Source organism: Chanodichthys erythropterus, chromosome 3 (assembly GCF_024489055.1).
Source record: "Chanodichthys erythropterus isolate Z2021 chromosome 3, ASM2448905v1, whole genome shotgun sequence".
Classification (NCBI taxonomy): domain Eukaryota; kingdom Metazoa; phylum Chordata; class Actinopteri; order Cypriniformes; family Xenocyprididae; genus Chanodichthys; species Chanodichthys erythropterus.
In genome coordinates, this window is record NC_090223.1 from 3,521,178 (window position 1) to 3,535,797 (window position 14,620).

General features: G+C 35.7%; 1 protein-coding gene and 1 pseudogene across 1 annotated transcript; one reads left to right on the forward strand and one right to left on the reverse strand.

Annotated features, from left to right (window-relative positions):
• LOC137015311 (zinc finger protein 729-like) overlaps window positions 1-14,620 on the reverse strand; it is a 343,783-nt pseudogene that overhangs the window by 243,475 nt on the left and 85,688 nt on the right.
• Window positions 5,869-14,487, forward strand: LOC137016039 (uncharacterized). The gene is made up of 8 exons (XM_067380750.1): window positions 5,869-5,994; window positions 11,082-11,229; window positions 11,419-11,550; window positions 11,634-11,658; window positions 12,993-13,043; window positions 13,216-13,303; window positions 13,459-13,512; window positions 13,609-14,487. The coding sequence occupies exons 2-8, from the start codon at window positions 11,104-11,106 to the stop codon at window positions 13,790-13,792; spliced, it is 660 nt and encodes a 219-aa protein (XP_067236851.1). The 5' UTR covers window positions 5,869-5,994; window positions 11,082-11,103; the 3' UTR covers window positions 13,793-14,487.

Consider the following 14,620-nt stretch of genomic DNA (forward strand, 5'->3'; position numbering starts at 1 on the left):
TTTCCTGTTCACATCCGCGACAAAACAGTTGATTATTTATGAACGAAAGCTCACAGAAACGTGTGAAAATTTGAAAGAAAATATCCTAAGCTAAAAGATGATATATTGTGATTGAAGCACCCTATCAAAAGTGCGGGGGTCGATTTCTGTCTTTTTAAAATTGCGGAGGTCCTGACCTCTCTGTCCCCCGTGTCAACGGCAACGTAAACAAAGTGGAAACACAGTATTTTTATGTTTAGCATTTCTAACGGTTTTCTATAATGCTGAAACGCGTTGCCTTCATATTCGGCCTGACCTGCTTGTCTAAAGCTTAAATTAATATAACTGTCTTAATGCATTCAGCGTTTTCTTTATAACGATATTTTATTTTCTAGGAAAATGCTTAACGTGTTGGCTATTTAATTGCGTTCACGTGGGCTCATCTGCTTGTCTGTATATGCTTTATTTTTAAGGTGTGTAGCCTACTGAATTTGCACCTCCAATATCACTGTTTTAGTAGGCTAGTAGCCTACATTAAGCCAGCATTTTTCACATTAAGCGCTTAATATGTCGCGTTTGCCGCCTCTTGGGCATGCGGCAGTATCGGATCCCTTGTGAGTGAGAATGGGTTGACTTTTTAACGGGAACAAAAGGAATATCGCCCATCATCATGTTGGGACAGGTGTTCTGCAATGCTCGTTTCTGTTTTAAAATCATCTATTATTATGGTTTCAGTGACATGGCTGTCAAAAGTGTAGAAGAAACAATAATTAAAAGAAAACTAGTAAATGGATATTTCTTCGACTTTAATCTGTCCATTTTTAACTTTGGTTTATAAAGATTCAAAACGCAATAAACAAAAATCTGAAATGAATGATTTATTTTGTGCGCATGAAATTTGTATCTTCGGGTTTCATTGAAATTTTGGTTTTCAACATTGCATTTAAAAAAAATATAACAACCGTTCATTTGTTTTTCTCGTTAAAAAACGAAAAAGGAATGGACGCAAAAGTAGGCCACACGACAATGACCAGCATGAATTTATACCGCAGTCGGCATGCAAAGGATTTTCACTTCTCAATGTCTCGTTTTAAATACAGATGATATCAAAGACTGATCCAAACTTCATTACAAGCCTATTAAAACTCAAAATATGGAAACATTCAAACTGTGATTTTTTTTTTTTTTTTTTTTAAAGAGACGAAAACTATTAAATTTATATATGTAACCACTAAGTGTTACGTAACTAACAACTAACTGCAAGTTCCCAAAATACGTATTTTTGTGTTCAATACCTTTGTGTACACATACAAAAAGAGGAAATCTGACAGTCTGAAAGTACCTGTTTTCAATATGCCAGGGATCCTTGCAACAAGGAAAGAATGACAAAACTCCTAAACGACGTCAGTAACGACACAGGCGAGTTTGTTGAAGATACTCCGAGTGAATATTCAGGTCTTTGTGTCATTCCTCTGTTTTCCTCCATGAACATGGAAAACAGGGTTTAAAACAACGAAACAACTTATAATTAAAAACATTGTCCTTGCTGCTACTTGTATTTTTTCCGTGCGAATTTCCCCATCATTCTTTCCTGAGCTGACATCTCTGAAAGAGACAAAACATAAGTAAAATACGTTAAATAGATGTAAAGGTGAAGTGAATGAGACTTTTCTTATTAAAGACGTTTTTACACTACAATCAGCAAATTAACTCAGATAACTAAACCATAAGTACAAATATAATGTACATTTTCATCTTTTCCGAAGTAGATTTTAATCAGCAGAATAGAGAGATAGACCTATAAAGCTAATGAACAATACGAAAAAAAACCCGAATATAATTACAAACATAAAACATCTCAATGTATTTTCAATGATTATTAATATCTCAACATAGAGCGTAAAACGCGCAGCTTGTGTTGCGTTTGAATTCTGTGTTCTTCTGATGCCTGTGTATATGGTTCGCACTGAAATTAGTCTTGTGCATTAAACCATGTTAATAATTTTATAAATTTTAATACTTTTCAATGCTTAGAAGATCATAACAAATATGCAGCATTTGATGATCGTATGAGCAGATGATGATCACACACGCATACGTTAATAATAAGCAGGATTTATCACAGCGGAGTTTAACATCGAGCCTCAGTCTCAAAGCAGAATGATTACTGAATGAGTCAGCATTTTTAACCAGAACTGAGTCGAGACAGAGGGGCGGGGCCAACACGAGTACAGAAGAGGACAAGAGGGCGGAGTGACGCATTCATGTGAGGACTCTTTTGCTGACGATTGATCTTTGACCAGTTGAAGTCAGAAGATCAAAAAAACTTACAAACAAGTCACTACAAGCCATATGCTCTATCAAATATGAAAACATGAAAGTGTAATATTCAAACGGTCAAGTATTTATAGACAAAAACAAACAAAACACATATTAACCGGACCTCATACCTTAAGTGGACCTTTAGTGAAAATAAGTCATAAAGCAGAAGAAATCTCCCGGAAGCTGCTGAAGAGAAGAGCGATATGGAAAGTCCCTTCGCTTCTGTTGCAGCTTTTATATGAGAGCAAACTCTGCTGCGATTGGTGGAATGACGCTGAGGGGCGGAGCCAATGTGCTAAAAAAATATACGGAGGAGCCATTCATTTGACAACACTTTCTAGCTGAAGGAAGAGGATCAAACACTTGTAAAGAAACCAGATCAAACCAGAATTTGTGGGGAAAAAAAAAAAAAAAAGTGTGTAAGGTAGTTCCCATACGGCTCTCACCTGCCCTGCTCGTCACATAGTGAAACATTCAAACTGAACTATTTTGACTACTCTGAAAAAGACAAAAAGATCAACTCATTTGATTGTAAAATATGAATTCAAACACAGAATACACTAATGGTGTATTCTGTATGTGGGTAGGATAAATTCCAAATGAATACATTATGATCCACAAATAAATGTAAAGATATTCACCAAAAAAAATTATCGTATGCACAAATGAATAGAATGGGATCCACAAATATATGTTAGGAGTTTCACAAAAATTAATTGAATTCACAAATAAATAAAATTAGATTTGCTAATAAAAAGCATATTCACAAATATGTTTTTTATGTCTCAAGCACAACTCTGCCTGCATTTATTTGTGAATCGCCACCTGTATGGAGTCAAATTAATGCCTTAAAGTTTTGCACAAAAATAAAGTTTTGCAAAACAAAAAAAAAAAATAATTGAGCAATAAAAAAATGTTTTGCAAACAAAAATAAAGAATTGCAAAGGAAAAATAAAGTATTGAGCATAAAAAAATAAGTTTTGCAAACAAAAATAATAAATTGCAAAATAAAATAACGTAGTGCAAAAATAAAAATTTAATCAATTACAAAAATCAATGACAGCTGTAATCCTATTTTATCTTTGCCACATATTTTTCATGCTCAAACCTACTAAATCATTTGCAACGCTCATGATATTCTGCGTTTCAGTCAAGCGTGCGCTCACGAAACCGGTTTTCTTTTGCGCTGCACTTTTCTGTGCGGATCTCTTTATGGCACTGGTTTGACGTGGGGGTGGAGTCAAGAAACGGGGGCACGCCCCCGCGAAACACGTCATCGTCAGGAGACGCAGATCGCAACAGAACAGGGCAGCGTTTCCCAAAAGCATCATAAGCTTTTGGAAACCAATGGAGCTACGATCAACTTAGGCTTACGATGCTTTTGGGAAACGCTACCCAGAACAGATCAAGCATAGAGACAGAGCGCATCTATTAAACAATCCAACCGTCTCCAGGCTGCCTTCTTGTCTTTTCTGACTCATTACAAAAAACAGAACAATGCCTAAAAGCTGCTGTGTGACAAGGTGTACAGCTAACAAGCTAAAAATCCCAGAAATAAGTTTTTATAAGCTGTCGACCCCAAAAAACGAATGTTTAAGGACACAAAAGTGGATACAGGCAGTGAGACAGAGCGCAACGGGTCATATTACTATAAGAAATGCATTGGAGGGGGTCGTAATCGGCAACAACATATGCTAAACAAACCAACAAAAACAAACCATGCATTATTTTTAACCATGTCAGAGAATTATTTCACCTGTCGCCGATTACTTTCCCCTCCAATGCATTTCTCGGGGGTGTGCCCCCGTTTCTTGACTCCACCCCCACGTCAAACCAGTGCCATAAAGAGATCCGCACAGAAAAGTGCAGCGCAAAAGAAAACCGGTATCGTGAGCGCACGCTTGACTGAAACGCAGAATAAAATGAGCGCTGCAAATGATTTAGTAGGTTTGAGCATGAAAAATATGTGGCAAAGATAAAATAGGATTACAGCTGTCATTGATTTTTGTAATTGATTATATTTTTATTTTTGCACTACTTTATTTTATTTTGCAATGTATTATTTTTGTTTGCAAAACTTATTTTTTTTCCGCTCAATACTTTATTTTTCCTTTGCAATTCTTTATTTTTGTTTGCAAAACATTTTTTTTATTGCTCAATTCTTTTTTTTTTGTTTTGCAAAACTTTATTTTTGTGCATTTGTGGATCTCTTCCTGCGCATTTGTGGATCTCTTCCTGCGCATTTGTGGATTCTGACAATTCTAGCGTCAAGACCATTGACAAATCCACAAATAGGTCGACTCCACCCACCGACTACTCAACCATTCAGATAACGGCCACGTGGCGCTGACCAATCACAGCACACTTTTTGCTTTATAATTGGGGCGGGCACAGCTTCTGAAAGGAGCTCCATGATGGGCGCTTGTTCGAACTTCGAATTGAGCTGAAGTGCTGTTTGCGTGATAAAAACAATCCGTTTACAAAATGTAACAGATTATATTGGGATTGATCTTTTAATAATATATAAGGTGGGTCTGAATTAACTGGTCTGAGTGTTACTGATCACTGTAGTAATGAACAAGAGAACGTGTCGTGCACATTATTACGGTTCATCAGTTTTCTTACGGATAGACAATTTACCAGAGATCTGCAGGCAGAGTTGTGCTTGAGACATAAAAACATATTTGTGGTTGTGAATATTAGTGAATTTTATTTGCAAATCTCATTTTATTTATTTGTGAATTGACTTTGTGAAACTCCTAACATATATTTGTGGATCTCATTCTATTCATTTGTGCATACGATTATTTTTTTGTGAATATCTTTACATTTATTTGTGGATCATAATGTATTTATTTGGAATTTTGCTACAATCCTACCCCCATAATTCTGTGTTTGAATTCAGGAAAAACAGGAAAAGACTGAAAGTGATATATCTGAGTCCCTTCTTTGTGGTTCTTCCCCAGGAGCAGGAGCAGTTAATCTCTAATCATTCTCACGGGCTGTGAATCACATTCTGTAACACGGCTGTGGCGGTGAATCATCACACCGTTTGACAACTTTCAGTGACCTTTCACATCAATTACATTCGTCCTTGTATGCCAGTATTAGTGTGAAGTTTGAATGCTGTTTATAAGCTGTGGGTTTATGTGATTTCAAAAGATAAAAAGCATTTAGCTAAACACAATTTGTCCTGTGGATCTGACTGATCATAATTTTACTTGAACCACAGAAGATTAAATGAAACAAATACTCTGTTGTATCAGGTCAGATGTGTATCTCTCTTTTAACAGAAGTTTGCAATAATTCGGACAGTGTGCATGAAACTGCAAAAAAAAATACAAATACAAATACTTACAAATATATACTGTGAAAGGAAGTTGCTTTGGATAAGAGAAATGTAAAGCTCACTTCCCTGTTCATGTGCATGTTTATTTTTGGATCGTCTGTCCAAAGGAAATACATGCAGAAAAGTTGCATCAATGCGACACATGAGATTCGCCCATCCCCGCCCCGCCCCCTGTTATAAAATATTTTGTGGCGGTCCAGTGCAGTTCACGCGAATGACGCTTTCGTGCGCGCGCCTGCACGCGTGCACTTGCCGCACTCACTGCTATAAAGTCTTCATTCTCTCCACATCCAGCAGCTCAGCACTTTCATTGTGCTCTCCTCTCCATAATTCATCTGCTTAAGGTATGAAATAGCTCTGTTTAATAGGCTACATGCATGTTTGATACAAAAATATGTTTTATGTTTAAATACATTTTGACAGTCAAAGTAATCAGTTTTGATGGTTAGTTAGTAAACCTACATTGTCAAAACAACTCTTATTGGAGGATAAAGCGTATTGTTTACGTGTAAAAAATAAAATAACGAAAGACAACATGTGTGAGTGTGGAGTAAATCAGCAGATCGATCTTTCTTCACTGATGCTCGATTATTAACTGTGCTGTGTGATAAAACATGGTTTTTATTAGAATATGAGTCAGTTCTTAAAACTGCATCTGTCATTCAGTAGTGTATATTTTTGTGTTTATTTTATTTTTTCACCTGCCTCACTCAAATGGCTACTGTAATGTGTTGAAGTTGACGCCTCAAGCCGGGTTCACACCGCACGCCTCAGCAGAGCGTCAGCAGCGCGTTTTTTCGGCGTTTTTTTTAAACACAAGAATTTTTATTTATTTTTATTTATTTTACGTTTACATTCGAGTGTTGTACATTTTGCATGTTAACAGACTTTCAAGACTATCAAGTTTATAAATGACCAACTTATAAAAACAAATTTACAGTCTTTGTAAAGAAATGCTCACTTTATATGTAGCTTCGAGCCGCTGCTGTGACGCTGTACAAACGATTCCAGCGTGAATATTCGCGCGTCTCGCAGCTAACGCGACGCTCACGCGCCGCTGACGCTTGCGGTTTGAACCCGCCCTCAGAGCGTGTCCTCGACGCATGCGCAGTTCCAGAAGAACTCGAAGCTCAAAAACGAGTCAGTTTGATTTAGGATTCACTTAAGCCATGTATGTGATATCTTTTAATGTGTTGAACATTCATTTCTACAGATTGTACATGATTTTGTGTTTAGCTGTTTAATATTTTAAAAAAAAATATTGCCAATCATTCTTAAATGTTTATGGAGGAGAAGGAATGAACAATGTTTTATTAGAAGTTAGAAGATTGTGTCAGTATCAGTTCAGTAGCCTGATCTGCAGCTCTCTCATCATGAACTTAGTTTTTCTCATCTGTACTGTAGTAATGTGGTAACAGTATGCTAATGAATGCGAGCCCTACTTGAAAGTTTCTGGAGGTGTGTTAGGGATTTCTGAGAATAAAACACACCTGTAGCGCCATCTGCTGCCCTGCTCAATATTACAACACCTCCACTGACAGAAGTGCTGAAAGAAGATACAATCTTATCTGATTCACTGAAGAAGTTATTGTGTTTGTTTGAAGTGTGAACACTTAACTGAAAACTCAGTGGGGTTATTATTGGGTAGATTCATGTAATTTTTGGTAATAAATCCATCCTGATTGAGGCCTGATGCTGTCAAGACCAGAGGTGGGTAGTAACGAAGTACATTTACTTCGTTACATTTACTTGAGTAGTTTTTTGGAAAATTTGTACTTTTTAGAGTAGATTAAAATGTGGGTACTTTTACTTTAACTTGAGTAAATTTGTAATGAAAAATCTGTACTTTTACTTCGCTACAATGGGCAACGTTCATCTCGTTACTTTATTTTAATTCAATACTGTAAATGTTAAGAAATGCGTAGTTTATTCCATGCGCGCTGTCTCTTTTTTCATGAACGATGCCCCATTCACAAATGAATCACTCTTTTGAGTCGATTCTGTTCAAAGACTTGATCAAACAAGGTGGTAAAGCTGTCTAAATTGATTCGCGAATCAGTTTGAATGATTTGTTCAGTTCCTGCACGCGCTGAATCGTTTGAAGCGGTTTCTCACTCGGAGCGGATGAAGTGGCAGTGGACCTACAGTCAATTAAAAGCAAATCTGCAAATGCATCCAATTGTTTGTCAGCGATGAAGATCTTTATTAGTTGAGCTGCGTATGCTGTCTGTGAACAATTCCACAGGTAGGCCTATCGATTTCATTTGATTTTACTTCATGATACAGCCAATAGCCGACATTTTACAACCAAAAGATTATTACGTCACTATAACAAAAGTATGTATTTCTTTACCGTTTTTATGGGCATATATCTTAATTTATACATTAATTTATACATATACTATTGCGCAATGGCGGCGCCAGCGACTTGTTCGTCTTGAAAATGAACGCTTTGCGTTGACACAGTTAAGCAGTTTACACGCGCCCTAGTGAAAAAAAAGTATACTAAGTATACCGGCAGCAAGACTAATTATTGGTATATTTCAAGTGTGTTAATGATTAGTTCATTTAAAGTGTGCTATTTTGAAACAACTAATTTTGTACTAAGTATATTTAAATTGAAATTAAGTAGTATTAAAATATAACTTTAAGTATATTTAGTATACTTATGTGTGCTAAATTGGAACAACTTCAAGTATACTTAGTACACTTTAAGTATATGTCTGTGTAGGGACTAATTACATGCTTGATTAGTGATATTAAAGTGTACTTTATTTGTGTTAAAAGTATTTTTTTGTTATAATATACGTTGTATTATAAGTATACTTTATTTCTGTTATAAGTATACTTTTATTTGTGTTATAAGTATACTTTATTTCTGTTATGAGTACACTTTGTGTTATAAGTACACTTTATTTGTGATTTAAGTACATTACAAAATAATTACGAGTGTCTTCAGAAAACACAAGCAATATACACCGAATATATTATTTTACAGGTAATAGTATATACTGTATGCTCAGTACCTTTGGCTTATTCCAAATATTAAACATTACACACTTTGCAGTCAATAACAATACACTTTGTTATTACTTATATTTTGTATAATATAGTCAACATTTGAAGCGGATCAAAACCTTTAATCAAAGTTGTCCTAACTTTTTTGATCCACTTCAAATGTTGACTACTGTACTTTGAATTACATAATCTCACACAATACAGTTGTGCTACTATTTAAATACAGTTTAACACATTTTCCCAAAGTTGAATGCATTTGTTTTCAAGGCCATTAAAATAAATAAAATGTAACAACATCACTAATGAAGAGACATATTTCATTGGCAAATCCAATAGTTTTTATTTAAACTTAGATTCAGCAAAACTTACCATGTTTTTCATTAAAGAAAAAAAAAATTGGACCATGGTGACCCTCTATACACAAATACAAATTACACATTATATTCCATTTTCTGATGATCTTCTCATTGTGTCTGATGGCACAATGATGACCGCAGAAACACGTGAAGAACAGCATCTGTTGATAGAATATACCAAAAATATAAGACACTTTATATGTTCAACCCTTTATTCGCGTTTACAATAGTCTGTCTAAATCCTACATTGAACCAATACTATTTTTGAACAGTAAATGAGGATTAGCAGCAGGGAACTGTATCAGAATGGCATGTCGATATTGTTTTCGGTACATAGTCAAGCATAAAACACTTTATGAATTAATATCGTACAGAATACGGGCCGATTTGACCAATCATATGAATGTTTTGGTGCTGCATACAAACATGTGCCATAAACCACCACACAAAAACTCAAAAAGGAGATATCAAGCCGAAATATCGCTCTCCGTTTGTTAAATAAAATAAAATGAAGTTTGTTAACTGGTAGACTACAGCTCACCTCCCAATAGCAGCAATTTTCTCCGGGTCTTTCAGGATCGCGTAGGCCATTAGATTAGCCGGTTATCGTCGCCATCACGGTCAGTCTGCGATGTCACTTGATTGAACTGGTCAGAATCCCCAAGATTAAGCGATGTATTGCGCTTTCAGTGTTTTATTAAATAAATTATACATTGCGACATTATACTTCACCTGAGTGACTGAGCGAGGGGATTCAGATGACGACCGTGACGTCAGCAGCTCTGATTGGCTGAAGGCAGCGAGCAACAAAATCTGATTGGTCACAGACCAAGTTGAAGAGACATTTGAATTCCGATAAGTTTAACCACTCGACATATTTTTTCGCATTACTTGTGCTGCTGGTGTGTTGTTTAATATAGATTTGTGTGTTCGATTGTAAAATGATTCTGCCAGTGTAAACTTAATAAACATTTACACATATTTGGAAATTGTATAGGCTACACTGCATTTACTAAATGGGCTTGTAATGCATTAGTCATACTGAAATAAATAGCACAAGTAATATAATGAATTCCAAGGATGAAGAAATAAACTTAAAAAATATACTCAAATTTAACATTAGATACACTACAACTTCAGGATATTAAATAATGTATTTGTTAAATGTACTTTCAGTGCATTGTTACAATGATCATTTTCAGCACACTGTAAATAACTGAACTTACACTTCAAGTATATTTTTCTAAAATATATTTTTTAGAAAATATACTAAAGTACAATTATTTTAAAGTGTGTTAAAAGTTGCATTGTGAAAATATGATGCTAATATACTTTTTATATATTTAATGATAGTACATTTTTTGTTAGTATATTCTCAGTGTACTATAGAAAAAGGGAATATATTTAAAATACAATAAAGTATACTTTTTTTTCACTAGGGCGCGCCTGCTGAAATATACATTTGATTACATTTTGGAGAACAGACCGAAGAAGATCTGTCAATGTGTATTTGATCATTGTTTGTGTCAAGTTCAGATATGAGCGCGAGCACATGTAAAGAGTTTTCTCTCGTAACGTTAGCTGTATACGTTATTAATATAGTAACGATATATTCGGGTTACAGATGCTAGAATGCTTGTCTCTTCTATGTTTGTTTGTTGCAAAGATATCTAATTATGATAATAAATTAAATATCTATTTAAATAATAAACATTAAATAATAACATGCTATTGTGTGTGTGTGTGTGTGTGTGTGTATATATATATATATATATATATATATATATATATAATAAAAGTAACTAGTAACGAGCTACTTAAGTAAGATTTTTATTGGATACTTTTTTACTCTTACTCAAGTAACTATTAGGATTATTACTTTCACTTTTACTTTGAGTAAATATTTCTATAAGTACTTGTACTTTTACTTGAGTACAGTTTTTGGATACTCTACCCACCTCTGGTCAAGACTCAGAATGATAAAACACATCATAACAGTAATAATCCACTGCACTGTTTAATGACTTTTTTGTTGAAAACTGTTTCTTCAAACATAGTCATTTTTTTGAGGAGTGGATCATGGACATCATCAACATGACATGTGCAGAGATTCAGTCCTCAGTGGGGTTTGTGTTCGTGATTCTGCCTGTGATTCTGAATCAAACACTCAATGATCCTGACTGTGAGCAGAGCTGGTATACAGAGGTGACTGTTACACACACACACACACACACACACACACACACACACACACTGTGAGCAGAGCTGGTATACAGAGGTGACTGTTACACACACACACACACACACACACACACACACTGACTGTGAGCAGAGCTGGTAGAGCTGTTATACACACACACAAACACACACACTTCATCCTCTTGATTTCTTTAGGACGGGCGTCTGATCGCAGCTCCATCGAGTCCACACAAACTGATGTATCCTGTGACATCTGTATCATCTGATCGACTCGTCACGTCTTACTGTGTGAATCTGAATCATGAGATCATCTGTGATGAATCAAGAGTAAATCAACTAAATCTGTTTTCATTTTTAATCCTTCATGGACTCTATAAAAGCTGTTCTGATGCTGCTTTCTTTCATTTCAGTTGAGAATGGAGACCATGTTCAGAGGTGAGAGACACTTCAGTAAAACACATCAAGCTGTCCTGATTCAGATCAAACTCTGTGTTGAAGTGAATCTGTCCTGATTCAGATCAAACTCTGTGTTGAAGTGAATCTGTCCTGATTCAGATCAAACTGTGTTGAAGTGAATCTGTCCTGATTCAGATCAAACTGTGTTGAAGTGAATCTGTCCTGATTCAGATCAAACTCTGTGTTGAAGTGAATCTGTCCTGATTCAGATCAGACTCTGTGTTGAAGTGAATCTGTCCTGATTCAGATCAAACTGTGTTGAAGTGAATCTGTCCTGATTCAGATCAAACTGTGTTGAAGTGAATCTGTCCTGATTCAGATCAAACTCTGTGTTGAAGTGAATCTGTCCTGATTCAGATCAAACTGTGTTGAAGTGAATCTGTCCTGATTCAGATCAAACTCTGTGTTGAAGTGAATCTGTCCTGATTCAGATCAGACTCTGTGTTGAAGTGAATCTGTCCTGATTCAGATCAAACTGTGTTGAAGTGAATCTGTCCTGATTCAGATCAAACTGTGTTGAAGTGAATCTGTCCTGATTCAGATCAAACTCTGTGTTGAAGTGAATCTGTCCTGATTCAGATCAAACTCTGTGTTGAAGTGAATCTGTCCTGATTCAGATCAAACTGTGTTGAAGTGAATCTGTCCTGATTCAGATCAAACTCTGTGTTGAAGTGAATCTGTCCTGATTCAGATCAAACTCTGTGTTGAAGTGAATCTGTCCTGATTCAGATCAAACTCTGTGTTGAAGTGAATCGGTCCTGATTCAGATCAAACTGTGTTGAAGTGAATCTGTCCTGATTCAGATCTAACTCTGTGTTGAAGTGAATCTGTCCTGATTCAGATCAGACTCTGTGTTGAAGTGAATCTGTCCTGATTCAGATCAAACTCTGTGTTGAAGTGAATCTGTCCTGATTCAGATCAAACTCTGTGTTGAAGTGAATCTGTCCTGATTCAGATCAAACTGTTGAAGTGAATCTGTCCTGATTCAGATCAAACTGTGTTGAAGTGAATCTGTCCTGATTCAGATCAAACTCTGTGTTGAAGTGAATCTGTCCTGATTCAGATCAAACTCTGTTTTGAAGTGAATCTGTCCTGATTCAGATCAAACTGTTGAAGTGAATCTGTCCTGATTCAGATCAAACTGTGTTGAAGTGAATCTGTCCTGATTCAGATCAAACTCTGTGTTGAAGTGAATCTGTCCTGATTCAGATCAAACTCTGTGTTGAAGTGAATCTGTCCTGATTCAGATCAGACTCTGTGTTGAAGTGAATCTTCTGTAAGTGAATCATGATGATTGTGAATGTGTTTTTCAGTGTTTAATGACACAGACTCCAGCGGTGGATCGACACAAACTCCAGATTCATGTGAGTTCAGATGATGATTGAGTGTAAAATATCTGACTGAAGATCACATATAAGACACATGCCAAAGTTTAGAGAAAGAGAAGAAATGTATTATATGTAGTTGATTAATTCAGATGATTGTATTGTGTTGTTTTTGTCGATTAGCTGATTTTATATTGTGTGGCTTGTTTAGATAAATTCTGGTGGATTTCTGCTCTTTTCTTCATCACTGTTGTTCTTCTGCTCTTGATCTGTTTCATGCTGCGTAAAAGGATCTTCAGGTGAGTCACGAGTGATTCATTGTGTCTTAAAGAATAAAAGTCATGAAAATCAGTTTGACAAAGTCATAAATGATAAATCAGTGGCCTAAACTATAAAAACTAAATACTTTGATGAATATAGTAGTGTTTAATAATCAGTTTCAATGTGTTGTCAGATGTTATCTGAAAGCAGAGAAGAGCAACTTTCAGTGCAATGATTCAGAAATCAGGTGAGTGAGTCAAAGTGAGAGAAAGAAAGACTTGAAGTGGGTTTGACTGAATCACATGATCATTCAGGATTCAGACTTTTCGCTCTTTTCCACCAGAATGGTTCATGTTCTGGAGCCAGAGTCTGTTCTCGGCCTCAGGGATCCTGAATCTGATCCTGAATCTGCTGTCCAAATGAAGCTCAGATCTGATGAATCTGATTCACTGAATCATTCTGAATCTGAGCAGATCAACGGCTCGTGTCCAGAGGATCATCGTGTCATTACTTGTCTGGCAACATAATACAGCGCTTTTGGACGTTTCTGCGAATCTGTGTGAGCGGGAATCATCTGATAACTGTACACGAGAAAACTTTTCTGTCTTTAATATATTGTTGTTGTCATATAAACGTACCCTGTAAACATTTGTATTTTTTCATCATTTACTGTCGAAATAATAATAAAAAAGAACCAACTGACCACATTAGTTTTGTTGTTTTGAATTAAAGAGTTCTAGTTCACCCCAAAAACGAGCATTTCATCATCATTTTCTCACCCTCATGTTAATCTAAACCTGTGTGAGTTTCTCCTGCTGAACACAGAAGATATGTTGAAGAATGTCAGTAAGCAGACAGTTGACGGTCACCATTGACTAATATAGGTTACCATGTCTGAACTTCCTAGGATAGTAGTTTACGTTGCAGTAACAAAAATGGAAATGGGAATCGTGAATACTTCACTGGTCTCTAAAATATATTCAAGATAATGGATTCATGAGATTTTAACACATTTTTTTAAAGAAATCTTCAATGCTAAAATGACTTTAGTCTTTTATTCGACTGAAAGTCACAAAATACAAGCCACAGCAGTTAGATGACCCCTTAAAGTGCCCCATTATGGTTTTTGAATATTCCCATTCATTCAATGTGTGATATAGGATAATATAATGTATATAATATAATGTATGTAGATGTCTGTGAATAAAAACATTCAGTTGAAAGTGTACAATAAAGTTATTGTTAGCAAATGTAACGCAGTAACACATTTGCAAACTGGACATATATTGTTTCAAGAATCATGACAGATGTAGATATTATTACAGACACAGAAGCTTTTCTGCAGGAAACACTGA

Bases quoted from the DNA above. Each gene is read 5' to 3' on its own strand.
- LOC137016039 (XM_067380750.1), top strand. From the start codon at position 11,104: ATGGACATCATCAACATGACATGTGCAGAGATTCAGTCCTCAGTGGGG. The intron at 11,551-11,633 runs GTAAATCAACTA...CTTTCATTTCAG, and splicing joins TCATCTGTGATGAATCAAGA to TTGAGAATGGAGACCATGTT. The intron at 13,513-13,608 runs GTGAGTGAGTCA...CTTTTCCACCAG, and splicing joins TGCAATGATTCAGAAATCAG to AATGGTTCATGTTCTGGAGC.